The sequence below is a fragment of the Anomaloglossus baeobatrachus genome, chromosome 7 (genome assembly GCF_048569485.1).
Source record: "Anomaloglossus baeobatrachus isolate aAnoBae1 chromosome 7, aAnoBae1.hap1, whole genome shotgun sequence".
Lineage (NCBI taxonomy): Eukaryota > Metazoa > Chordata > Amphibia > Anura > Aromobatidae > Anomaloglossus > Anomaloglossus baeobatrachus.
The window spans coordinates 283,735,329-283,760,970 of record NC_134359.1 but is presented as its reverse complement, the minus strand read 5'-3'; the positions used below and the strand labels follow the sequence as shown (position 1 = coordinate 283,760,970).

The 25,642-nt window shown below is 44.1% G+C and overlaps 1 protein-coding gene across 2 annotated transcripts in view; it reads right to left on the bottom strand.

The window, feature by feature from the left end:
- Positions 1-25,642, bottom strand: part of PKD1 (polycystin 1, transient receptor potential channel interacting) — a 148,631-nt gene that overhangs the window by 57,597 nt on the left and 65,392 nt on the right. For both annotated transcript variants that reach the window (XM_075318301.1, XM_075318302.1), the window contains exons 3-16: positions 24,782-24,951; positions 23,937-24,587; positions 23,370-23,550; positions 19,423-19,637; positions 19,217-19,332; positions 18,641-18,767; positions 16,469-16,728; positions 14,494-15,264; positions 12,359-12,490; positions 10,411-10,586; positions 10,190-10,326; positions 3,834-7,444; positions 1,835-1,984; positions 197-340 (exon numbers count right to left, since the gene is read on the bottom strand). In XM_075318301.1, coding sequence (XP_075174416.1) covers positions 197-340; positions 1,835-1,984; positions 3,834-7,444; positions 10,190-10,326; positions 10,411-10,586; positions 12,359-12,490; positions 14,494-15,264; positions 16,469-16,728; positions 18,641-18,767; positions 19,217-19,332; positions 19,423-19,637; positions 23,370-23,550; positions 23,937-24,587; positions 24,782-24,951 — 6,841 coding nt within the window. The remainder of the gene's footprint in view (positions 1-196; positions 341-1,834; positions 1,985-3,833; positions 7,445-10,189; positions 10,327-10,410; positions 10,587-12,358; positions 12,491-14,493; positions 15,265-16,468; positions 16,729-18,640; positions 18,768-19,216; positions 19,333-19,422; positions 19,638-23,369; positions 23,551-23,936; positions 24,588-24,781; positions 24,952-25,642) is intronic.

The window sequence follows — 25,642 nt, the reverse complement described above, 5'->3', positions numbered from 1 at the left end:
AGAAAAGGGCCTCTGTGCAAAGACAATACACGGGCCCTTTCCAGCCCAAACGCTCATCATAATGCACTATTCCAGGTGGAAATGGACCCCTTACCCTTGGGCCCCTTTTGCACCAGTGATATGTCCACCCCTGGTGATATACATCACATCTAGGATCATTATATCAGACTCCTGAGAAGCACAGAGCACATCTTACCGCAGACCACGCTTCATCCTGACAATTGGTGCAAGACCCTTCCAGATAAACATAGGAGCTAGCGCTTACTTCATACACAGACTGCGCCTTACAGGACACACACTTCAGAGACACGATGGGAACACTGCCTTCTTTTATTAATACCTGTAAGTAAAAATGTCTAAATATCTCTCCACTATACAACTACTATGTATATATTAATACTGCCACTTATGTACAAGAATATAACTACTATAATACTGCTCCTATGTACAAGAATATAACTACTATAATACTGCCCCCTATGTACAGGAATATAACTACTATAATACTGCCCCCATGTACAAGAATATAACTACTATAATACTGCCCCCATGTACAGGAATATAACTACTATAATACTGCTCCTATGTACAAGAATATAACTACTATAATACTGCCCCTATGTACAGGAATATAACTACTATAATACTGCCTCCTATGTACAAGAATATAACTACTATAATACTGCCCCTATGTACAGGAATATAACTACTATAATACTGCTCCTATATACAAGAATATAACTACTATAATCCTGCCCCCTATGTACAAGAATATAACTACTATAATACTGCCACTTATGTACAAGAATAAAACTACTATAATACTGCCCCTATATACAAGAATATAACTACTATAATACTGCCACTTATGTACAAGAATAAAACTACTATAATACTACTCCTATATACAAGAATATAACTACTATAATACTGCCCCTATGTACAAGAATATAACTACTATAATACTGCCCCATATGTACAAGAATATAACTACTATAATACTGCTCCTATGTACAAGAATATAACTACTATAATACTGCCACTTATGTACAAGAATATATCTACTATAATACTGCCCCTATGTACAAGAATATAACTACTATAATACTGCCCCCTATGTACAAGAATATAACTACTATAATGCTGTCCTCTATGTACAAGAATATAACTAGTATAATACTGCCCCATATGTACAAGAATATAACTACTATAATACTGCTCCTATGTACAAGAATATAACTACTATAATACTGCCACTTATGTACAAGAATATATCTACTATAATACTGCCCCTATGTACAAGAATATAACTACTATAATACTGCCCCCTATGTACAAGAATATAACTACTATAATGCTGTCCTCTATGTACAAGAATATAACTAGTATAATACTGCCCCTATGTACAAGAATATAACTACTATAATACTACTCCTATGTACAAGAATATAACTACTATAATACTGCTCCTATGTACAAGAATATAACTACTATAATACTGCCACTTATGTACAAGAATATATCTACTATAATACTGCCCCTATGTACAAGAATATAACTACTATAATACTGCCCTCTAAGTACAAGAATATAACTAGTATAATACTGCCCCTATGTACAAGAATATAACTACTATAATACTGCCCTCTATGTACAAGAATATAGCTACTATAATACTGCTCCTATGTATAAGAATATAACTACTATAATACTGCCCCTATGTACAAGAATATAACTACTATAATACTGCCCCCTATGTACAAGAATATAACTGCTATAATACAATATTTTCGAGGAACATTAAGCGCTTATCTCAGTCTCATTAGTCACTGACCGTTTGGTTGGTGGACTCAGGATGTCTTCCGGGTTTACTGACAGTAAGAAAAAATGTGTACTCCACATCTCGTTCCAGCTTTGATTTGTGTATGAACATTTCACCCAGTTCTGAAGTAACTTCTGAATTACAAGTTGCACTTTCTAAATTCTAAAACGGAGGACACAAAATGGTTATTAAAATAAAAAATGATCTTGTTCTGTTTTCCTCTTAGATGAGCACCAAAGCAGAAATTACTTGGCAGGGGCAGGAAAGATCTAACCACTATAATACTACCCCCTATGTACAGGAATCTAACTACTATAATACTGCCCCTTATGTACAAGAATATAACTACTATAATACTACTCCTATGTACAAGAATATAACTACTATAATACTGCCCCTATGTACAAGAATATAACTACTATAATACTGCCCCTATGTACAAGAATATAACTGCTATAATACTGCCCCTATGTACAAGAATATAACTACTATAATACTACTCCTATGTACAAGAATATAACTACTATAATACTGCCCCCTATGTACAAGAATATAACTACTATAATACTGCTCCTATGTACAAGAATATAACTACTATAATACTGCCCCCTATGTACAGGAATATAACTACTATAATACTGCCCCCTATGTACAAGAATGTAACTACTATAATACTACCCCCTATGTACAGGAATCTAACTACTATAATACTACCCCCTATGTACAAGAATATAACTACTATAATACTGCTCCCTATGTACAGGAATATAACTACTATAATACTGCCTCTATGTGCAAGAATATAACTACTATAATACTGCTCCTATGCACAAGAATGTAACTACTATAATACTGCCCCTATGTACAAGAATATAACTACTATAATACTGCCCCTATATATAAGAATATAACTACTATAATACTGCCACCTATGTACAAGAATATACGGTAGCTACTATAATACTGCTCCATATGTACAACCATATAACTACAATAATACTGCTCCTATGTGCAAGAATATAACTACTATAATACTGCCCCCTATATACAAGAATATAGCTACTATAATACTGCCCCTATGTACAACAATATAACTACAATAATACTGCTCCTATGTGCAAGAATATAACTACTATAATACTGCCCCTATGTACAAGAATATAACTACTATAATACTGCCCCTATGTACAAGAATATAACTACTATAATACTGCCCCTATGTACAAGAATATAACTACTATAATACTGCCCCTATGTACAAGAATATAGCTACTATAATACTGCCCCTATGTACAAGACTATAACTACTATAATACTGCCCCCTATGTAGAAGAATATAACTACTATAATACTGCCCCCTATGTACAAGAATATAACTACTATAATACTGCTCCTATGTACAAGGATATAACTACTATAATACTGCCCCCTATGTACAAGAATATAACTACTATAATACTGCTCCTATGTGCAAGACTATAACTACTATAATACTGCTCCTATATACAAGAATATTAATACTATAATACTGCCTCCTATGTATAAGAATATAACTACTATAATACTGCCCCCTATGTACAAGAATATAACTACTATAATACTGCTCCCTATGTACAAGAATATAACTACTATAATACTTCCCCTATGTACAAGAATATAACTACTATAATACTGCCCTTATGTACAAGAATATAACTACTATAATACTGCCCCCTATGTACAAGAATATAACTACTATAATACTGCTCCCTATGTACAAGAATATAACTACTATAATACTTCCCCTATGTACAAGAATATAACTACTATAATACTGCCCTTATGTACAAGAATATAACTACTATAATACTGCTCCCATATGTACAAGAATATAACTACTATAATACTGCCTCTATGAACTGTCACTTACTGAATATCCCTTTATTCACAGTGATGTCTACACCAGGATATATGCGGTTTGTTCCACCATAGGTAGACATCAAGTAGCATTTTTCCAGGAATTTCCTCTTACCTTTGCCATTCTTGTACAAGACCATTTATATGAGAGTGGAGTCTGCTCCTCTTCCTCTAGGTTTGGGTCATAAGACTTCTTTCCATCCATTATTAAATCCCGACTACTTGACCAAACTCTATAGGATCCTCCATCGATGATCGGCACCAATCTGCTCGGCAACATGGTAACATTGGCATAGCTGCTTCTGGACAGTGGCGTGTCTCCAAAGGACACAGAGAACACAAAGCAATAGTCTCCGATCTCGAGAGCTAGCTTGGGCACTACCAGCTGAGGTCGGCTCATATCTACATTCAGAAGGTGGACCTTGTCGGACTCGTGGTAGTGTAGGCAGCTAGTCGCCTTGTATATCTCCCACAGGTGTTTGGTTTGGTAGCTAATACATTCGCGGAGATTGATCTCAGCCTCAATATAATTCCTCTGGGATCTTCTCATGATCACTTGAGTAGGCAGCTCAAGTTGAACTTCTGGTTCTTCACATTCGAGGATCCGAGCGGTCACAGTTATTTCAGAGACCCAAAAGCTAATAAGGTTAGAGCCATTGACCCTTACCCTAAAGTCTCCAGGTTCCCGGTAAGTATGGCTCGGAGATGCAGAATATGTCTCCAAAGAAGTATTATCTCCAAAGGACCACACAAATCTTACATCCAGAGGACTGGGAAGCACAACAGCATTAAACGTCACACTTCTGTTCACAAACGCATTGACCGGGATTAAGTTGAGGCCTACAATCAGTTCTTGGACTTTTATCATCTTTGAGATGTTCTGACTACCCAAAGCATTGGAAGCGCTGATGTGTATAGTGAGAATTCCAGCACCCGCTGGGGTATAAGTCACATTTCTACCTGCTAAACTAGTGGGGGGGTGACCCTGCAAATCAAAAAGCCAAGTGTAGGCAACTAGAGAACCATGACTGACTTCCGCTCTGAAGTTCTTCTCAATCCTAGCCGGTATGGCAACTTCACAACAATTTACAAGTTTTAAGTTCTGTATGGCTTCAAGCACGGAGATCATAACTGTGTCCCTTTCTTCACTTACTTGGTTATGAGCCACCACAGTCACCGGATAGCCACCAATTTTGGTAAACTCGTGGGTATAGCTACTACCGTTTACAACAATTGAGAAGTCTCCATTGATGGTCAACTCATAGGTGACAGAGGAACCGGCAGACAAAGTGATATTGAAGGTGACTAGCTCCCCAGGTTCCACCACCATTTTGCTCACATGCAATTTCAGACCTTTAATTTTGTCTTGTACCGTGATGTTTTTGGAAGCCAATTCCCAACTCACGTCGTTTGAGGCGTTGAGACTGACCGTGAAGAACCCTGCTTCCTCGAATGGAACAATGGCCATATTTCCATCGATGTTGTGACCAGGAATACTCCAGGTCCATGACACATTTGTACCATGCTGAACACTGCTGGTGAGGTACAAGATAGTCCCGGTGGGGACGTAATCTCCCTTATGGTCCAAGCTCATTATGGTTAATCCCTCAACAGGCTCTTGAACAAAAATAGTGATCGTTGAGTTGACGGAGCCTAACGTGTTGTTGGCAACAGCAAGAACCTCCTTTGGGCCAGGAGTTTGAAAATGATATAAATTGTAGGATTCATAAGTGAACCAAACCACACGTTCCTCAAGATACCATGTGTACATCACCCCAGACCCACTGCTTAAACTCATCGTAATGTTGACTGTTGTGTTAAGAGCCACCGGATTAGGAGACGCCAAGAGTTGAACTTTAGCAAGGGCTTCCACAAACGTCACGCTGATCCTGACGCTGACATTTCCCAACATATTGACCGCTTTTAGAACAATGGTGTAAGTTTCTGGTTCTGTACTCAAAAATTGGTAGGTTTTGCCGGCGTCGCTCTGAATTAGACTGTCATTCTGTAAGATAAACCAGCTGTACGAAATATTGGTCCCATCTTTGATGGTGGCCTGCAGAGGAAGACTCTTGTTGGTCGGAAAACAGCAATCATTGACCAAATCACCTGTTGTAATCTGAAGTCCTTCAATGGTCTGTAATACGTAGATAATAATACTATCCTGGAGGGAACCGAGCTCATTCTCAGCTGTCACTATGACGTTAAACGTTCCGATAGAGCGGAAAGTGTATGAGATGGTGGAATTGCAAAATATAGGAGAACATCGATCACATAGTATCCAGGAATATCGGATATCATCTCCCGAGTGGACAAAGGCTGAGAAGGTGACGGAACCATTCAGAGGAACCACTGTCCGGGTGGCGTTCATCGTTAGTCCATATATTCGGGTCTTGACTGTAACGTTCATATGGGTCCTATAGCTACTTACGCCATTAATGCCATTTAGGATGATGGTAAAGCTTCCTGTGGAGTTATAGCTATAAGCAACTGACTGAGTGTCATCAGTGAAACCATCTCCGAAGTCCCAGTGATACCGAACTTTAGTCCCACTTCCTACAGCCAAAAACAAGTATATCTGATCTACTTCCAAAAATCGTGTCCCGTTGTGTTCAATTTTGATGGTCCCAATGGGTTCTTGGACATCGACCAACGCAGTTCCATTGTGGAAGGAGACATTGTTGAAGACAGACACCATCACTAGATACACACCAGGAACTTTGTACAAGAAGCGAGCCTCTGTCCCACCATTATATCTAGAAGCATTAACCCCAAAGTCCCAGACGTATCGATACTGGTAGGCAGGGAAGACCATGACTTGAAAATGACTCTCGTTACCTAGACTTATATAATGTTCGGCTGGTACTAAGGTGACGTTGACTATTTCGGGCTCAATACAAACATTGGTGTAATAGTAGGCCTTATTTACTTGGCTGGAAAGTACAAGGGCAAGAGGGAATATTCCGCTTGTTGAGAAGTTATATTCTACCGATGGGACACCATAAGTGGTGACACTTGTGGAATCATTGCCAAAGGTCCAGTTAAAGGTGTAGTGTTCATAATCACCCGTCACATATGCCTTTAGAGTTACATTTGCATTTTCCAGGATGCAAGTAGAGGGCTCTATCTTAAGCACTTGAAGGACATACACGCGGACTTGAAGGAGCTCAGACAAGGAGTTGACCGCATTGCTAGCCGTTACGTTGACCGTGTAGTTTCCATCCTTGCAGTACGTATGGTTCATCATAGGCTCATTACCCTCAAATATATATCCATCGCCCATGTTGAACCTCCAGGTGATATTGTCCCCCATTTCCACCGTAGCATTAATAAAGGTCTGCAGGCCTCTCTCTGTTGGTTCATCGGAGGTCACAACCAGTCCAGTTATCTCCTCATAAACATGGAAGGTCTTTGTTGCCCATATCTCGCTGATGTTATTGACAGCCAAGACACTGACGTTGTACGTCCCGGTGGTGACATAGGTGTGATTCAACAGCGGCTCGCTAGTATTGGAGTAGAAGATGCCATCGCCTAAGTCCCAGGAGTAGAGGACACCAAATGTTGAGGGTTCAGGGATGACTTGAAAAATGACCCATTTTTCACTGACCAAGACTGGGGCATTGGTAACAATGGTTAAATTGGTCAAGGAGCCTTGGACCTGCAGAGGTGTCACCAGAGACTTGTTCTCGTACTTGTTGAAGACAATCAAAGTCAAATTATATTCTCCTAGAAAAACAAAAGTTCCAAAATTAATGATTGATCTACAAAAAAATTACATTTGTTGTTTTTTATATATCGGTATTTCGAAGTAAAATCAACTGCACTCTATATCTCTAGGTATACTTTAGTTTTTCACATTTTACTCCTTCTCAGTGCCGCCCCACCACCGTGCGGAGCTGCCGCCCGACCTACACCCCACCTACTGTCTCCTCCCCAAAATCCTATAGAATGTAAGCCCGCAAGGGCAGGGCCCTCTTCCCTCTGTACTAGTCTGTCTACTGTAACTTATATATGTATTCTGTATGTAACCCCCTTCTCATGTACAGCACCATGGAATCAATGGTGCTCTATAAATAAATTATTAATAATAATAATAATAATAATAATAAATAAATATATATATATATATTTATTGATATAGAGAGGGTTGACTTCATTTTTGTATTCTTAACTATTTTGTTATGCTTCTATAGTATTGGATGGGTTGATAGATGGGACCCCAAACCCTGTCTGACTGTCATGAATTTTATTTCTGATCTTCTTACCGCCTAGGTACAGCGGTACTTATATACCTCAGCATCTAAGGGGGTAAACTGCAGCAACTGAAGCAATTTTATGCTTAAAGAGGATCAACCACCAGGATTTTCCTATATGAACTAGCCAGTGCTATACTGGGGCTATCATGCTGATTATATATACCTGTAGTTGTGAGATCGGATGTATACTTTCTGAAATACAGGCAAGTAAAGTTTGTGAAATGTACTGTTATTTGATTGATAGCAGCTACAGAATCTCTAATCTAATAGGTGAGTCTGGTTTTGCTAGTTATTCCCGCCCCTGCCTGCTTATCCTTCCTTCCCTGTCCTTCCTCCCTCCTTTCTCCCCTTGTAATAACAGACTACATAGGTAAGGATGGTTGACCTCGGGGAGATCAACATCCAACACCGCGGAGACACCATCACGTGTTTCTCAACGCAGTGACACTAGAACAAGGCCCCATAGGAAAATATGCAAAAGAAGAATGCCGCGGAGACACCATCACATGTTTCTCAATGCTGGCAGTAAACTAGCCAGGTCTTTCACCGGGAAGGAACAACCATGGGAATAGGCGGTTTCCTTGACTGGAGACTGCCCTTCCCATGGTTGTTCTTTCCCGGTGAAAGACCTGGCTAGTTTCCTGCCAGCGTTGAGAAACATGTGATGGTGTCTCCGCGGCATTCTTGTTTTGCATATTTTCCTATGGGGCCTTGTTCTAGTGTCACTGCGTTGAGAAACACGTGATGGTGTCTCCGCGGTGTTGGATGTTGATCTCCCCGAGGTCAACCATCCTTACCTATGTAGTCTTCTACTAGGCATTGCTCCCACTAGCCAGTTTCCTACTCCACACTGATGAGGGGCAAACACCCCGAAACAGCTGTCTGTGGATGGATACCATGTTTTGGTATAGGCGGTTTCCTTGACTGGAGACTGCCCTTCCCGTGGTTGTTCCTTCCCGGTGAAAGACCTGGCTAGTTTCCTGCCAGCGTTGAGAAACACGTGATGGTGTCTCCGCGGTGTTGGATGTTGATCTCCCCGAGGTCAACCATCCTTACCTATGTAGTCTTCTACTAGGCATTGCTCCCACTAGCCAGTTTCCTACTCCACACTGATGAGGGGCAAATACCCCGAAACAGCTGTCTGTGGATGGATACCATGTTTTGGTATAGGCGGTTTCCTTGACTGGAGACTGCCCTTCCCGTGGTTGTTCCTTCCCGGTGAAAGACCTGGCTAGTTTCCTGCCAGCGTTGAGAAACATGTGATGGTGTCTCCGCGCCATTCTTGTTTTGCTTGTAATAACAGAGACAGAGGGAGGAAGGACAGGCAGCAGAAGAAGGCGGGATTAACTAGCAAAACCCGACCCACCTATTAGATATTCTGTAGCTGCTATCAATCAAATATCAGTGCATTTCCCAAACTTTACTTGCCTGTATCTCAGAAACTATACATCCGATCTCACAACTAAAGGTGTGTATAGAATCAGTATGATAGCACCAGTATAGCACTGGCTTTAGTTTATATAGGAAAATCCTGATGGTTGGTCCTCTTTAAACCCTGGACTTGTACCCTGGATAGAAGGTATTTTTAGCAACCTTCTATTAAGCATCGTGGAGGGTGATGGGATGGCAAAGGGGGCTCTTTATAATGTTTCACTATTGTTTAATTGTATGCGTAATCTTCTAACTACTTAGATGCTGCAAGTGGGATAAAGCGCAGCATCTAAGCGGTTAATCTGCAAGTTCATACTTCAACCATGGACTTTCTACAAGGCGTCCTAGAGGATGAAATGGGGTGTGATGAGATGACAGAGGAAGACCCATATTCCCGTGTGACTACTGAGATGGTGCGGTCACCGATCCCTGCAGCTATTAGCAGGTGCTGGCTGTGTAACACAGTTGGCACCTGAAGTGTATAAAGCGGGCTCAGCTCCTGTGCTTGCTCTATATTTCAAAATCTGCCATGTAAGTTACATGTCCGGAAGGAGTTAATTGGGATCATGCCCTCATGTCAATAAACTACAATTTCCAGCATGCACCAACAAAATTAGAATTGCAGTTCTGCAGCAGCTGTGGAGCCCTATACTGCAAACTAGTGTCTTAAAGGGGTTGTCCGCCTTGGGGCAAACTTATAATGCACGGACTGCCTAATCTAAAGCACAAAGGGCAGGTATTAATGTATAATATTATATGTGGTAATTTTGGATATATATCTTACCGGACTCCTGGTAGGTGTGGGTGATGTTATTCTCTATCAGCACCATATGGACGGCCGGGTCAGGAGCTGGGAAGAGGGACTGGTTATATGGAGGCTTGAATTGATAATCTTGCTGGGTGCCATCTCCAAACGTCCACCTAAAAGGGGCAACATACCATCGTGATATCAGTCTCCGAGCTTTCCCTCACCTGCCGGTACCAAAACCTAACAGGTAGACTCACCTGAATGTGGCCTCGATAGCAGAGTCCACCATGATGGAGGCGGAGAGCTCTAGCAATGCGTTTTGGGTGACGATGTTTGGGACCCCGTTGATTTGAAGGCTTCGCATTGGGTTCATATTGTCCACTGTGACATTGTAGGTTAGGGAGGCGCTGCTGACGTGATTGGAGGCGGTCAGCTGTGAAGGAGACATATGTTTATATCATGGCACGTATTGCAGGTGGGCCTTATAGGACTTAAAAGGGGATATATAAGACCTACCCGAACAGCGGACTGGCCAAAATGGCTAACGATGCTATTTGGCTGACTGATATTCCAAATACTTCAGCTATAAGTTATCACACATATACATCACACCTCTTTTTTCCTTAACATCCAATTGAGCTCAACCTCCTCTCGTCCCCCTCACACACGATCACAGGGGTCTAAGAAGCTGAAATATCAACTGCTGTATCTCGCGCCCTAACAAAAAAGCTGGGGCGGCACCACTAATATGGGGGAAGTAGGTAGTGACTGATGGTTCACTCTCTGACTAAAGATGGCTCCCTGGGGAGGGTCCTAAATATTCCATTCCTAAACCAAGAACTCACTAATTCAGTGACCGAAATCAATAAAGACTACTGTTCCTTTATATTAACCCTAGCTGTAATAGACGGCATTGGACGGGATAGAGACTAAGTGTCTGTCTGTCTCTATCTCTGTCTGTCTCTCTCTATCTCTGTCTGTCTCTCTCTATCTCTGTCTGTCTCTCTCTATCTCTGTCTGTCTCTCTCTATCTCTGTTTCTTGCTCTCTGCCTCTCTTTTTCTCTCTATCCGACTCTCTATGTATCTCTTTCTCTCTCTATCCATCTGTCTCTCTGTCTCTGTCACTTTGTCCCGGTCTGTCTCTCTATCCGCCTGTCTCTCTATCCGTCTGTCTCTCTATCCCTGTCGGCCTCCCTCTCTGTCTCTTTCTCTATATCTGTCTCTCTCTGTCTCCCTCCATTTATCTGTCTCTCTGTCTCTCTCCCTGTCTGCCTTTCTATCCATCTCTCTCTAACTCTGTCTGTATCTGTCTGTTTCTCTGTCTCTGTCTGTCTCTGTTTCTCTCTATGTAACTCTCGCTCTGTCTGTCTCTCTCTCTGTCTCTCTCCCTGTCTGCCTCTCCCTCTATCTCTCCATCTGTCTCTCTCTTTATCTATTTCTCTCTGTCTCTCTCTCTAGCTGTCTGTCTCTCTCAGTCTGCCTCTCTTGCTATCTGTCTGTCTCCCTCTCTGTCCATCTCTATCTGTCTCTCTATCGCTGTCTGTTTCTCTGTCTCTCTCTCTCTCTCTATCCATCTGTCTGTTTCTCTGTCTTTCTCTCTCGGTCTCTCTGTTTCTCTCTCTGTCCTTCTCGCTCTGTCTCAATCTGTCTCTGTCTGTCTCTCTCCCTGTTTGCCTCCCTCGCTATCTCACTGTCTGTCTCTCGCTGTCTGTCTCCCTCTGTATCCATCTCTTTCCCTCTCTCTAGCTCTGTCTGTTTCTCTGTCTCTCTGTTTCTATGTCCCTCTTGCTCTGTCTCTCTCCGTCTGTCTGTGTCTGCCTCTCTCTAGCTTTGTCTGTCTCTCTTTATCCATTTCTCTCTGTCTCTCTCTCTGTTTCTCTCTGTCCCCCCCCCTCTGTCTGTCTCTCTCTGTCTCTCTGTCTATTCGTTCTTCTCTGTCTGTGTCTGTCTCTCGCTGTCTCTCTGTCTGTTCGTTTTTCTCTGTTTCTGTCTCTGTCTGCCTCTCATCTTTATATATTAGATTATAGGTAAGCAGGGAAAAATCTAAATCAGTCTGTAAGTGCTACAACCTCATAAACAGCACCTCAGATTGCTGCTTCCTGGACTATGAACCTGAGTCACCCTCCTGAAGAAGCACCAGAATCATGAAACAGTTAATATATAAGTGCGTAATCATAGCTGATTACATGAGCAGAGCTCCGTACCGTCAGCTTGTACACAGCTGATGTCTGGTAGATGACATTGAAGCTTGTGTAGTAGTAGGTAAGAGAGGAGCGATCATCCACGATCCATTTGAACACCACATCGGATCCGGATTCCACTGAAGCCACATTGTTCTGTAAGACAGGAGAACATGACATATTCCACCATATCACATTGAACAAACTTTTCAGAATACGGGGAACTGCCTATTAATGTCCTCAAAAATCCTTCTGAAGTTCCTCATGGGAGGGGCTAATAGTAGAGATCCAAGGCAGACTGTTAAGTAGGTATATAACAAAGTTTACTTTTGGGGATTTTACAATTTTCAGAAAATCCTTTTCAAGTAAGAAATATTTCAATTTTTTAGCAAATACCAGGCAGTTGTGGTATGTAAATGAAAATGCCCTCATTTAATGTAATCAATTTGTCAGAAATCCTCATGAAGCTCCTCATGGGCGGAGCAAACAATGAGAAACTTATAATTCTGATTTTGGAGGTTTCACAATTGTCAGAAATAGAGATATTCCACCTTGAAGCAAATTAGGAAGCGTATGTGGTTGGGTCAGTCTATTACTGGCAACTGCAATCATTTAATGTTATTATTAGCTTGGCAGAAATACTCCTGACGCTCCTCGTGGGCGGTCCCAATAGTGAAAGACCAAATCACAATTATAAGTAAGTTTATCACATAATTTGCTTTTGGAAGTTTCCCAATTATCAGAAAAAAAAGTCAATCAAGAAGCTTAGGCGGTTTTGGTCAGTCTATAAATGGCAATGCCCTCATTTAATCCTATTATTAGCGTGGCATAAATATTCCCGAAGCTCCTCATGGGCGGATCCAATGGTGAAAGACCAAAAAAACAATTATAAGTAAGTTTATAACAAAATTTCCTTTCAGACATTGGTCTTAAACCCTTTTTTATACTTAAAGGTGATTCCAACATGAAAAAAAAGGTTCCTGGAAACAGATGAGAGGATGTTATCAATTAAGCCATCATGTAGATTGGCGTTTCTCCTTAATCCCAACATAGATCATTTGGGATCCAATAATAACTAGGAATGCTATTTATAGGATTCTCAAACATACTGTTTAAGGAAAATCCATGGGTTAAGAAAAAACATGTCTACTTTCTTACAGAAACAGCACCACACCTGTCTGATGGTTGTGTCTGGTATTGCAGCCTAACTCCTAAAGTCATTGGAGCAGAAGTGCAATGCCATGCAGAACCTGTTTACAAAAGGGAGGGCACTGTTTTAAGAAGAATCTTGAATATCCCCTTTAAGAAATCTATAATAACTGTAACAACGGGATGTGGATTTCGACATAAGGGCAGCACATGGTGAGACCGCTATGGGAAACCGGATAGAAGAAGAGACAGAAAAACACTGCACAGGCGGGTTGGCTGCCAGTCACCGGCTGTGGTTTGTGCAACATTTGCAATAATAAAGTACAGTGTTCTGCTGAATGTTTTCGAAGATGCAGAATCCACCTGCAGAGCAGAACTCTGAATTCAGTCACTTCCTGCTTAAAATTGTGGTTCATCTTAGATAATCCCTCCATATTAAAAAAGGCTCCTCAACCATAAGTGGTCCCCCCTGCTGAGAATCCAACCGATTAGGTAGCATACATGGTGATAAGAAATTAATTCCTCTGCAGCACCACCACTGGTGAAATGAGGTATTGCACAACTGCCATTCAAATCAATGAATGGTCCGTGTAATCCAGGACAGGACGGGTCCTCCTGAGTGGGAGACACTCTTTGTAACTGCTTTCCAGTGATCAGAGGACCCCCATTTATTAACGTGGTATATAAAAATGGGTTTCTAATGAGGACAAACCATTTAAGAGCTGGACTATATTTTAATTAATAAAGGGGGGGGTCCTATGATCAGGTCGTCATGTTTGATCAGAATGGAGAGCAGTAACAAAGAACATCTCTGTCTCTCTGAAGGACTGATCCTGTCCTACATTAAACCAAGGGTTCATTGATTTCAATGGAAATTGTGTAATACTTCATTTCACCAGTGGAGGCACTGCAGGGAAAATTGACTTTCCCAGAGATTGCCCTGATCCGTGAGATTTTCAGCAGCTTAGTTGTCCAAGATGGGTTTCTCCATGCATGCTATTGCAACCTACCACCTGAACGTTGACCAGGACTCTCTCCTGGGGGTACGGGCTCATGCTTAGTCCTCTGATGGGTTCCTCCATTTTTACTTTAATCGTTCTGTTTTCGGTGCTTATTTCATTTTCTACCAATATTACGACATCCATTACTCCTTTTCCGAGACCCTTCAGATTAATCTCGGCGTACGACACGTCACCTCTTATGGTATCACACTCTGTGTTGCGGGCAGAAATCACCGGAGGACACGACTGCCCAAAGCTCCAGCTCTGGTTGGTGCCAACCCAATAGGCCGTAGCATTGGATCCCGTGAGAAGCTTGAGGACCAGAACTGTATAATTGACAGGGACGTAGTATATCTCTTCTTGGACGATTGGGTAGACCACTGTCAAGCCAGAGACCGGTGACACTACTGAGAAGGTACAAGTACGATTATCTTCCATTAACGGATTGCTAAACTTTGCCATGGCGGTGTATCTACCAGGATGCCGGAGACCATGATTTACTTTATGGCCAAAGAGTGGAGAACTTTCTTCAGTGGTTCCAACGACTCTTATGGAGCAAGAGGCTCCACCATCTTGTCTTCTGGGCCAATGTCCAAGTGAGTCGTTGACCAACGGTTCTCTGAGAAGATCACCGGGAATACAGTCCATCCAACTCTGCTGGCGAATGATGTGGTAAGATCTGGAAGGATGGCAATGTAGAAACTTCTTGGGTGATGAATCGTGCTGGAGAACAAGAAGGGAGCCTGGCATCATCTCGACACGGACATCTTCAAAAGAGGCCTAAAAAGTCATCAAAAAGAAATTTACTACATCCCCTCAAGATATTAAAATCCCCTTATGAAATCAATTAGCCTTAGGGAATAGGTGAAAAGATGAAAAAGTGACAACCACGCTTCTAGCCAGAAATGTGTTCCAAGAAGTTGTCAGAACAGTTCCCCCCACTTATCATCAAGAGAATTAAAGAAGGCATCAGTGAGGAAAGGGGAAAGCTCCTTTCAAGGCACAAAGAACCTAACATCTGAGGTATGTCTAAAGGCCCCGTCACACGCAGAGAGAAATCTTTGGCAGATCTGTGGTTGCAGTGAAATAATGGACATATTGTTCCATTTGTACACAGCCACAAACCTGGCACTGATTGTCCACAATTTCACTGCAACCACAGATCTGCCGCAGATATATCTCTGTGTGTGACCGGGCCATAAGTGTTTGAGGGACATTTAGAAATTTCTCAATGCTTAATTGATCACAAGTCCTCTGTGGAGCCCACTTGCCAGTTATCTTATATTGGAGTGGATTTACTTTCATTTGATGCTGAAGGGGTTAAAGACCCTTTTCCTTCTGGCTGAGATTACTCATAGCCTTAATCACATCTGCAGCATTATATTACTCCCTTCCACTATATTTACCAACTCCTGGCTTCACTCCATGCTGGTTATAGTTCTTCTATACTGACCACTTTTAAACAGCCTGTCTCTGGAGAAGCTGAGGTGTTTGTTTCTGTTGTAGCTGAGACGTTTCCTGCTGGAGAAGTCAAGGAGTGTTCTTTGTTATGTCCTACCTTCTTCATGTTGTTTTATTGCATTAGTGAGACTAGCGTCTTGCCAGCCTTCACTCTAGCCAGGGTAAGTTCATGGCCAGAGAAGGCCAATGCACGTGATGGCACACGGGGGAAGGACCCGTCTAGGGACTTAAGGAGTGCAGTGATCAGACTCAGATGAGTGTTCCCTCTTTCTACCACCAGGGCCTTCCGTTGTACTTCTTCCCTAGTTTTCCCTTTGTGTTGCGCCGCTCACTGGGTATCCTCTCGCGCCCAGTTTGACAGTTATATTTTTTTGAAAATATCTATTTAATGTTTTATTTTTTTTCTTACATTTTTAATTAGTTCCCTTAGGGACCTAATTTTACATTTCCAGGAGGAATAACAGAGGCACATCGGAATTCAGAACTGTAAGAAAAGCCGAAGAGCAAAGTCTTGGCACATTACCAAATACTGTGTGGCATTTCCCGGAGGTATTATAAAGAGAAATTCCTTCATGAGAGTGAAGTCGGGAAGACTGGTATTGGTCGGGGGTGGCACTGTGGTGGCTGAGATGGTGGATATGTTGGCAGGGAAGCAGCCGCTCTCCACCGGTAGGCTGCTGTTGGTGTAATTAGAGGACCCCAGATCTTCCTCGCACTCGGGGGGACTCTCGTTGATGGGCACTGTTGTGGTAGGTGGGGAAGTCGTACTTTTAACAGGACAATCTGGAAAGAAGAAAACAGAATCTTAAGAATCCAAGATGGGAACAGGACGACTAGAAAGATATCAACCATCTATCTGTCTGTCTGTCTGTCTGTCTGTCTATATTCAGCTCTGCTACATCAATAGTCCTCCAGGGTTAACTGCGGCTGTATGGTGCATGTTATAAGTGACTACACCCTCCCATGCTCCGTCCATGATGAATGATGTGCCCAGATTTAACCATATGATTATAATACGGGCGCTGCGTTATACCCACACCCTGACATAGTAGGTATGGACGCCGCCTCCACAGAAAACCAAGCAGGGAGTTATTTTTTTATGTTTTGATGTCATCTCCACGGTAACCACATAGTTTGGTCAAATTTCCAGAATGTTTTAGCTTTTTTACATTTGGATAAAGTTGCTCATTGCCCAAGTGCAATCAGGACCATGTCAGGGGTACACAGTCCTGTCCTCAGGGACCATGTCAGGGGTACACAGTCCTGTCCTCAGGGACCATGTGAGGGGTACACAGTCCTGTCCTCAGGGACCATGTGAGGGGTACACAGTCCTGTCCTCAGGGACCATGTGAGGGGTACACAGTCCTGTCCTCAGGGACCATGTGAGGGGTACACAGTCCTGTCCTCAGGGACCATGTGAAGGGTACACAGTCCTGTCCTCAGGGACCATGTGAGGGGTACACAGTCCTGTCCTCAGGGACCATGTGAGGGGTACACAGTCCTGTCCTCAGGGACCATGTGAAGGGTACACAGTCCTGTCCTCAGGGACCATGTGAGGGGTACACAGTCCTGTCCTCAGGGACCATGTCAGGGGTACACAGTCCTGTCCTCAGGGATTATGTCAGGGGTACACAGTCTGTCCTCAGGGATTATGTCAGGGGTACACAGTCTGTCCTCAGGGACCATGTGAAGGGTACACAGTCCTGTCCTCAGGGAAATTGTCAGGAGTATACAGTGCTGTCCTCAGGGACCATGTCAGGGGTACACAGTGCTGTCCTCAGGGACCATGTCAGGGGTACACAATCCTGTCCTCAGGGACCATGTCAGGGGTACACAGTGCTGTCCTCAGGGACCATGTCAGGGGTACACAATCCTGTCCTCAGTGACCATGTCAGGGGTACGCAATGCTGTCCTCAGGGACCATGTCAGGGGTACGCAATTCTGTCCTCAGGGACCATGTCAGGGCTACACAGTCCTGTCCTCAGGGACCATGTCTGGGGTACACAGTCCTGTCCTCAGGGACCATGTCAGGGGTACACAGTGCTGTCCTCAGGGACCATGTCAGGGGTACGCAGTCCTGCCCTTAGGGATTATGTCAGGGGTACACAGTCCTGCCCTCAGGGATTATGTCAGGGGTACACAGTCCTGTCCTCAGGGACCATGTCATGGGTACACAGTCCTGTCCTCAGGGACCATGTCAGGGGTACACAGTACTGCCCTCAGGGATTATGTCAGGGGTACACAGTACTGCCCTCAGGGACCATGTCAGGGGTACACAGTCCTGTCCACAGGGACCATGTCAGGGGTACGCAGTCCTGTCCTCACGGACCATGTCAGGGGTACGCAGTCCTGCCCTCAGGGACCATGTCAGGGGTACACAGTCCTGCCCTCATGGACCATGTCATGAGTACACGGCCCTGTCTTCAGGGGCCATGTCAGGGCTACATGGTCCTGTCCTCAGGGACCATGTTATGAGTACATGGCCCTGTCCTCAGGGGCCATGTCAGGGGTACATGGTCCTGTCCTCAGTGGCCATATAATGGGCACACGGTCCTGTCCTCAGGGACCATGTCAAGGGTACACAGTCCTGTCCTCAGGGACCATGTCATGGGTACACGGTCCCTGTCAGCACGTATAGAAAGGTTGTCTTTATTAGATAACTGCCTTATAACTGATATAACAGCAGGGCCCTCACCTCGCCCTGTGCTCGGGTTGTAAACTTGGAATCTCATCTGAACGGACTCTTCCAGATCCTCAGTCACAAACTCAAGAGTTGATAAGTAGATTATCTGAGAAAACCGAAACTCAGGGAAGATCAGCACCTGATACAATGAAGAAAAAGAGGTTAGTATACATGTAAACTTCAGAGCTGCACTCATTATGCACATACATTACATTACTGATCCTGTACTGATCCTGAGTTACCTCCTGTATATTCCAGAGCTGCACTCACTATTCTGCTGGTACAGTCACTGTGTATATACATTACTTATCCTGTACTGATCCTGAATTACATGCTGTATTATACTCCAGAGCTGCACTCACTATTCTCCTGGTGCAGTCACTGTGTACATACATTACATTACTGATCCTAAGTTACCGCCTATATTATACTCCAGAGCTGCACTCACTATTCTGCTGGTGCAGTCACTATGTACATACATTACATTACTTATCCTGTACTGATTCTGAGTTACCTTCTGTATTATACCCCAGAGCTGCACTCACTATTCTGCTAGTACAGTCAGTCTGTCCTTGGTTTTGTACCTACCTCCACCTCCCAATCGGGATAAGACACATTCTCCGCTCTCGACAAGTTCTGCAGGGGCCAATTTGTGTCAAAAACGGACGATCCCACCATTAGGTATTCTGCATTTAAAGTGAGGACTGGAAGAACAATGAAAATTAATGAAAAAATTATAGTAGACAACCCCTGCGAAATAGTCCAAATCTCCAGCATGTGTGACTGGCGCGTACCTTGTGGCTTGTATTCACACACGTAGCTGTGTTTTGAGCTGCACAGGTCAGTGTTGCACACCCCATTGGGTCCCATTTTCACACAGCGATCCGCCTGGGACGGCTCCGGTTCCCCCGGGAGCCAGTTCTGACAACTTTCCAGGTCAAACCGCTTCCCCGCCGGGAGGGACTCTGCACTTCTGGTGTCATTGAACCCTATCCACACCTCGAAACCTCTTAAAGAACAACAAAGGAAGAGAAGGATCAGCGGCAATATAATACTACAGCAGAACCTGGGGTGTATTAGATATAAAATATGGGGACCAAGCAGAGACAGGGGATCAGCTTCTTCAGGGGCTGGTGCCCTAGGTTAGGTTTCCAAAATATGTCCTTGGGTCTTCAAAGATCATGATAAATGCTGTGGTATAAACAATCTTGCTTTTAATTGCTCCTCAGGGGCGGAACCATAGAGCGTGGGCGGGCTTAACACATCATTTTGCCCATATAAGGGACATTAAAATTTGTTCTGGAAATTATGCCAGTTGCAGCTTTTTACAGATTGTGCACCAGAGCTCCAAAACATTACTTTTGCCTCTTTTATCCCCTCTCACTTCCCTCCAATTTCTACCATTTGCAACACATTTTCCGCATTTCCTATACGTGAATTCCATCCTCTTTCGCAGCTTCTCTCCTTCATATTTCCTCAACCTATCAGCTTCTCTCCCTCACATTCTCGCTCTCTTCACTTTCTCTCCTATCCAGCTGCTCATCACTTCCTTTTCTCCACCCTTCAGATCCTCTCCTCTCCTGCCACACCTCACATTCCCCCCTCCCTGCAGCTACACTCCCTCACATTTCACCATCCATAAGCTCCTCTCCTTTTTGTCACTCTTACCCTTACATTCCCCTCTTTCTTTACCCCATCTCCCATTTACCTCACATTTCCCCCTCCTTGCCTCTCCCTCACATTTCATCACTACTACTTTCCTCTCTTGCAGATGCTCTCCCTCACAATTCATCACGCTTCAGCTCCTCTCTTGCAGCTCCTCTCCCTTACATCCCCCTCACTTTTCAGCTCTTCTCCCTCCGGTCCTCACATTCCCCTCATCCTTTAGCTCCTCCCCCTTACATTCCCCTTTCTCTTCAGCCCCTCTCCCTCTGTTCCTCATATTCCCCTCATCCTCATATTCTCCTTACTACTACTGCAGCTCCTCTCTGTCACATTTCACCACCCTTCAGCTCCTCTCTTGCAGCTCCTCTCTTTTCTTGCAGCTCCTCTCCCTTACATTCCATTCTCTCTTCGGCCCCTCTTCCTTCGCTCCTCACATTTTCCTCATCCTTTAGCTCCTCTCCCTAACATTTCACCACTCTTCAGCTCTCTTCCTCTCTATTGTTGCAGCTCCTCTCCCTTACATTCCCCTCTCCCTCCGCTCCTCACATTCTCTTCATCCTTCAGCTCTTCTCTTGCAGCTCCCCTCCTCTCTTGCAGCTCCTCTCCCTTACATCCCCCCTCCCAGCAGCTCCTCTTCATCACATTTTACCATCCTTCAGCTCGTCTCTTGCAGCTCCTCTCCTTTCTTGCAGCTCCTCTCCCTTACATTCCCCTCCCTCTCTTCGGTCCCTCTCCCTCTACTCGTCACATTCCTCTCATCCTTCAGCTCCTCTCCTCTCTTGCAGCTCCTCTCCCTTACATTCACCTTTCTCTTCGGCCCCTCTCCCTGGGCTCCTCACATTTCCCTCATCCTTCAGCTCCTCTCCTCTCTTGCAGCTCCTCTCCCTTACATTCCCCGCTCCCTCCGCTCCTCACATTCCCCTTATTCTTCAGCTCCTCTCCTCTCTTGCAGCTCCTCTCTTGCAGCTCCTCAACTTTCTTGCAGCTCCTCTCCCTTACATTCCCCTCTCTCTTCGCTCCTCACATTCCCTTCATCCTTCAGCTCCTCTCCTTTCTTGCAGCTCCTCTCCCTTACATTCCCCTCTCTCTTCGGCCCCTCTCCCTCCGCTCCTCACATTCCCCTCATTCTTCAGCTCCTCTCCCTTACATTCACCTCTCTCTATGGCCCTTCTCCCTCCACTCCTCACATTCACCTCATCCTTCAGCTCCTCTCCTCTCTTGTAGCTCCTCTCCTTTTGTTGGAGCTCCTCTCCTTTACATTCCCCTCTCTCTTCGGCCCCTCTCCCTCCGCTCCTCACATTCCCCTCATCCTTCAGCTCTTCTCCTCTCTGGCAGCTCCTCTCTTGCAGCTCCTAACCTTTCTTGCAGCTCCTCTCCCTTACATTCCCCTCTCTCTTCGGCCCCTCTCCCTCCGCTCCTCACATTCCCCTCATTCTTCAGCTCCTCTCTTCTCTTGCAGCTCCTCTCCCTTACATTCTCCTCTTTCTTCGGCCCCTCTCCCTCCGCTCCTCACATTCCCCTCATCCTTCAGCTCCATTCCTCTCTTGCAGCTCCTCTTTTCTTGCAGCTCCTCTCCCTTACATTCCCCTCTCTCTTCGGCCCCCCTCCCTCCACTCCTCTCCTCACCACTACTGCAGCTCCTCCCTCTTAAATTCCCCCAAACGTTCGATGGCGCCCTCTGCGGCGACATTTTCTGCCTACCACCGACTATGCCTCCATAATGAAAATGGGCAAGAACAATCTAGCCTATATGTTATGGCCCCCCGATATTTGTGTTTGGGGGTCTGGCTATCGGCGGATATCTCCGGATTACGTAGCGATATGACGGCCTCTTTGCCGGGATTTCTTGTGCATTCATAATGTTAATTAGGATCATTTCCCATTACCCAGTAATGAGGCCGTCTGAGATCTGGGCACGGCACAGCCGCTCCGGCTGCACATGTGTTTCCTCTCCCAGCATCCTCATTTGCCAAGGACAGACCGGTTGAAACAAGCTGAAATTGGGGCCCCCGAAACGAGACGAGGGGGGAAAGGATTGCAAACAGCTGCTGTAGGAATAAGTGCACACAGGAGTCCGTGCCAGGAGCTGGCGGCTGCTCGGGAGGAAATTACACATTGATCTCCGGCCTGCCCCTGAGACAAAACGCCCCGGACATAAAGCTTCATTCACTGGCAAACCCTGCAGGGGGCGCTTATAAATAAATACTACCGCAATAGTACAGGTAAAACCAACCGCAACGCAATATCCATCATCCATGTTATTTTAGGCTTTCAAAGCCTGCAAAATCCCAGACCCTGCAACTATCAAGCCGATCTGGACCTTGAGCACGTCTTAGAATAGCTGCGCACTGGTGATTTCTGCATGTAATAAGGATATAAAACTTCCTCTTAAAGGGATTGTCTATGATTAAAAACGTCTTGGGAAAAAAAAAGCAAATAAAACAGCGCCACACTTGTCTTTAGGTTGGGTCAGGTATTGCAGTTAAGGCTAATTTAGGCTACAGGGCAGCTTTTGCTGCAGCGCGATGGTGGTGAATGCGGTCACATTAGAGACAATCAGACCAGGTTGGATTTTTTGTCGCGGTGTCTGCAGCACTGGGGGGAGAGCCAAAAATAACCGTGTAGCACCTGACTTATTGTAATGGAGCTGAGCTGCAATATCAGACGTGACTGTAAGACGGGGGGGGGGGGGGGGGGGGGGTGGCGGCGCAGCAGAGAGCAGCCATGGATTTTAATCCCCGTACCCGACCTGTACCCCATAAAGGGATTTTCTGGTTTCATGTACATGAATCATCTTGCTTGACAAGATTAGTAAAGTATTTATATAATCTCTGTGGATTTTTCCTTTGTCACAACATGCTGGCAACCATGATTAAACCACAGATGGCAAAGTAACCGCAGGATTTCCGAAAACTCAAAGACTAATTGAATTAGACTGAATTCCAATAACCGGCTCTAATCTTTCACGCTCCATTTAATCCCTAATCTGAGTAATCCGATACCTCTCAGGGACACATTACAGAACCTGGCCCTGTAGACAACAGGCACCCACTCTGACTACTCGTACGCCACGTACCTGGTAACCCGGTTCTCCAAAAATATCTGCAACTCGTGACTGCTCACGACGGCCATGTCCCCATTTCCAAGATCTTGACAGATTTTTTGGGCTTCGAACCAGTCAGCTTTCTCTGATACCAATTGGTAGCAGTGATTATTATCGGGGAACACCAAACTTCCAAGTGGGCAGGAGGGAGACACTGTGGTAAAGGACAGAGACGGAAGGAGTTACTAATACAGTATGGTCCAAATCTTGACACCCCCGGGGCGGAGAATTTTGGCAAAGACCATCTTGGAAGAATTTGGAACAACTGAGTGTTATAAGAACCCAACTTAATTACGAAGGGCACCATACGAATTCCGACTTTTGTGGGCTCCTTAAGGTGCCCCCTTCCCCCAAAAATACTTAAGCTTTGTCTGCAAACCAAAAATGGATGGTGCCCATGGAATTAGCGGATGTATGGCTTTCATTAGCGTTCCAAACTAAAGCAGAAAATATAGGTGCCATGTAGAGCATCCTAAATGGTGGCCTTCAACTCAACTGATGACTGTCCTATTAGGTAGACTGCCCCATGTTCTTGCTTACCTTCCTCCCCGCTCTCCGATTTTACGACAGACTCCACTGCCACCTCCGTTCCGCCTCTCACCTTCACTTGGACGTCGACACTGTCGTTTGTTCTCACCAGAGACGGGCAAGTGATCTGTATCTCTTCAGGTAATCCCACCACTCTCAGCTCATCATGAATGAGAAGGTCTCTGCTTCCCAGACGTAGGGTGACCGTCACGTTGTACACCCCAGGCTGGGCATACCTATGGGTGACGTTGAGCTCACTGGTGCTATAGATCTGATTTCCCAAATCCCAGAGGAGCGGAGTAACGGGGATCGGAGCCTTGACCTCGAAACGCACAAACTCCAAAAGGCCAGAGGTTTCTTGGGCGTGATGCAAGGTGGCAAATGACTCGGTGGTGGTGGCTTCTTGGACGATGGTTACGTTGCAGTTAGAGAAGATGGATGAAGAATTGCAGACCTCAAGACACTGAAGAGACATATTGGTAGGGATGGGATCACCACAAAGGCAGCCATATTTGAGGTCAAGGGTCCAGAATCCGTAGAGGTTAGCAAAACATTGTGCACTGCAGGTCTCGTTCGTTGAGTGAGGCTCGTGGATGGGCGTGAAGGCCAAAACGGATTCATCAGCGGTTGACAGATTTTGAGGGCAAAAGATTAAGTCGTGTCCTGCAAGAAAAGCCATGTTTATAGTTCAGCTATATAATATATTTGCCTTATAGCCATCGGTGAAGGCCCAATGCTCGGGGTCATGTATCTCTAGCCTCCATGGGGTGGTCCCACATCTTGGATTATGTTCATGCATTGCTACTACATCTGGCAACGCAGACCTAACCCAACTAGGGACAACCCAATCTACTTACCACATGTGGACTTGGAAAATGAGACATTGAGAAGCTGCTGGTCAGATACCATGGGAGGTCCATCACAGAGGGTAGAGTCCGCCCGCTCCAATCTAACCCCATTTTCGTCCGCCCATAAAGGAAGCCATGACATACGGCAGTCGCAAAGCCAAGGATTGTCACTCAGGTCCCTGCAAAAGTCAGTTCATATTGACTATATGAGCAGTGAAGAGGTTAGTGTCACCATTCCTGGTGGTTTAGGTCATCTAGGGCAAAAAATCGGCCACTGTATCATCCCTGTTGGTCTAGGGTATAGAATGGCTTTAACCCAACATCCCTGTTGTATTATATTGTATATAATACTGATATATTTATATAATATTGCTATACTCCCATATCACACATAATACTAATATACTCACATATCATTTATTATACCAATATACTCACAAATCAAACATACTGGTATACTCACATATCACATATAATACCGATATACTCACATATCACATATAATACTAATGTACGCACATCATATATAATACTGATATGCTCACATATCATTTATTATAGCAATATACTCACATATCACCCATAATACCGATATACTCATGTATCACACATAATACTAATATACTCACATATCATATATAATACCGATATACTCACATATCATATATTATACCGATATACTTACATATCAAAAATAATACCGATATCCTCACATATCACACAAATACTCTCAAATATCACATTTCATACCGATATTCTCACATAACACATAAAATACAAATAAACTTACATATAACACATTTAAACTCAGATCTCATATAATACTGATATACTTACATATAACATGTACGATAATAACGTTATATTCAC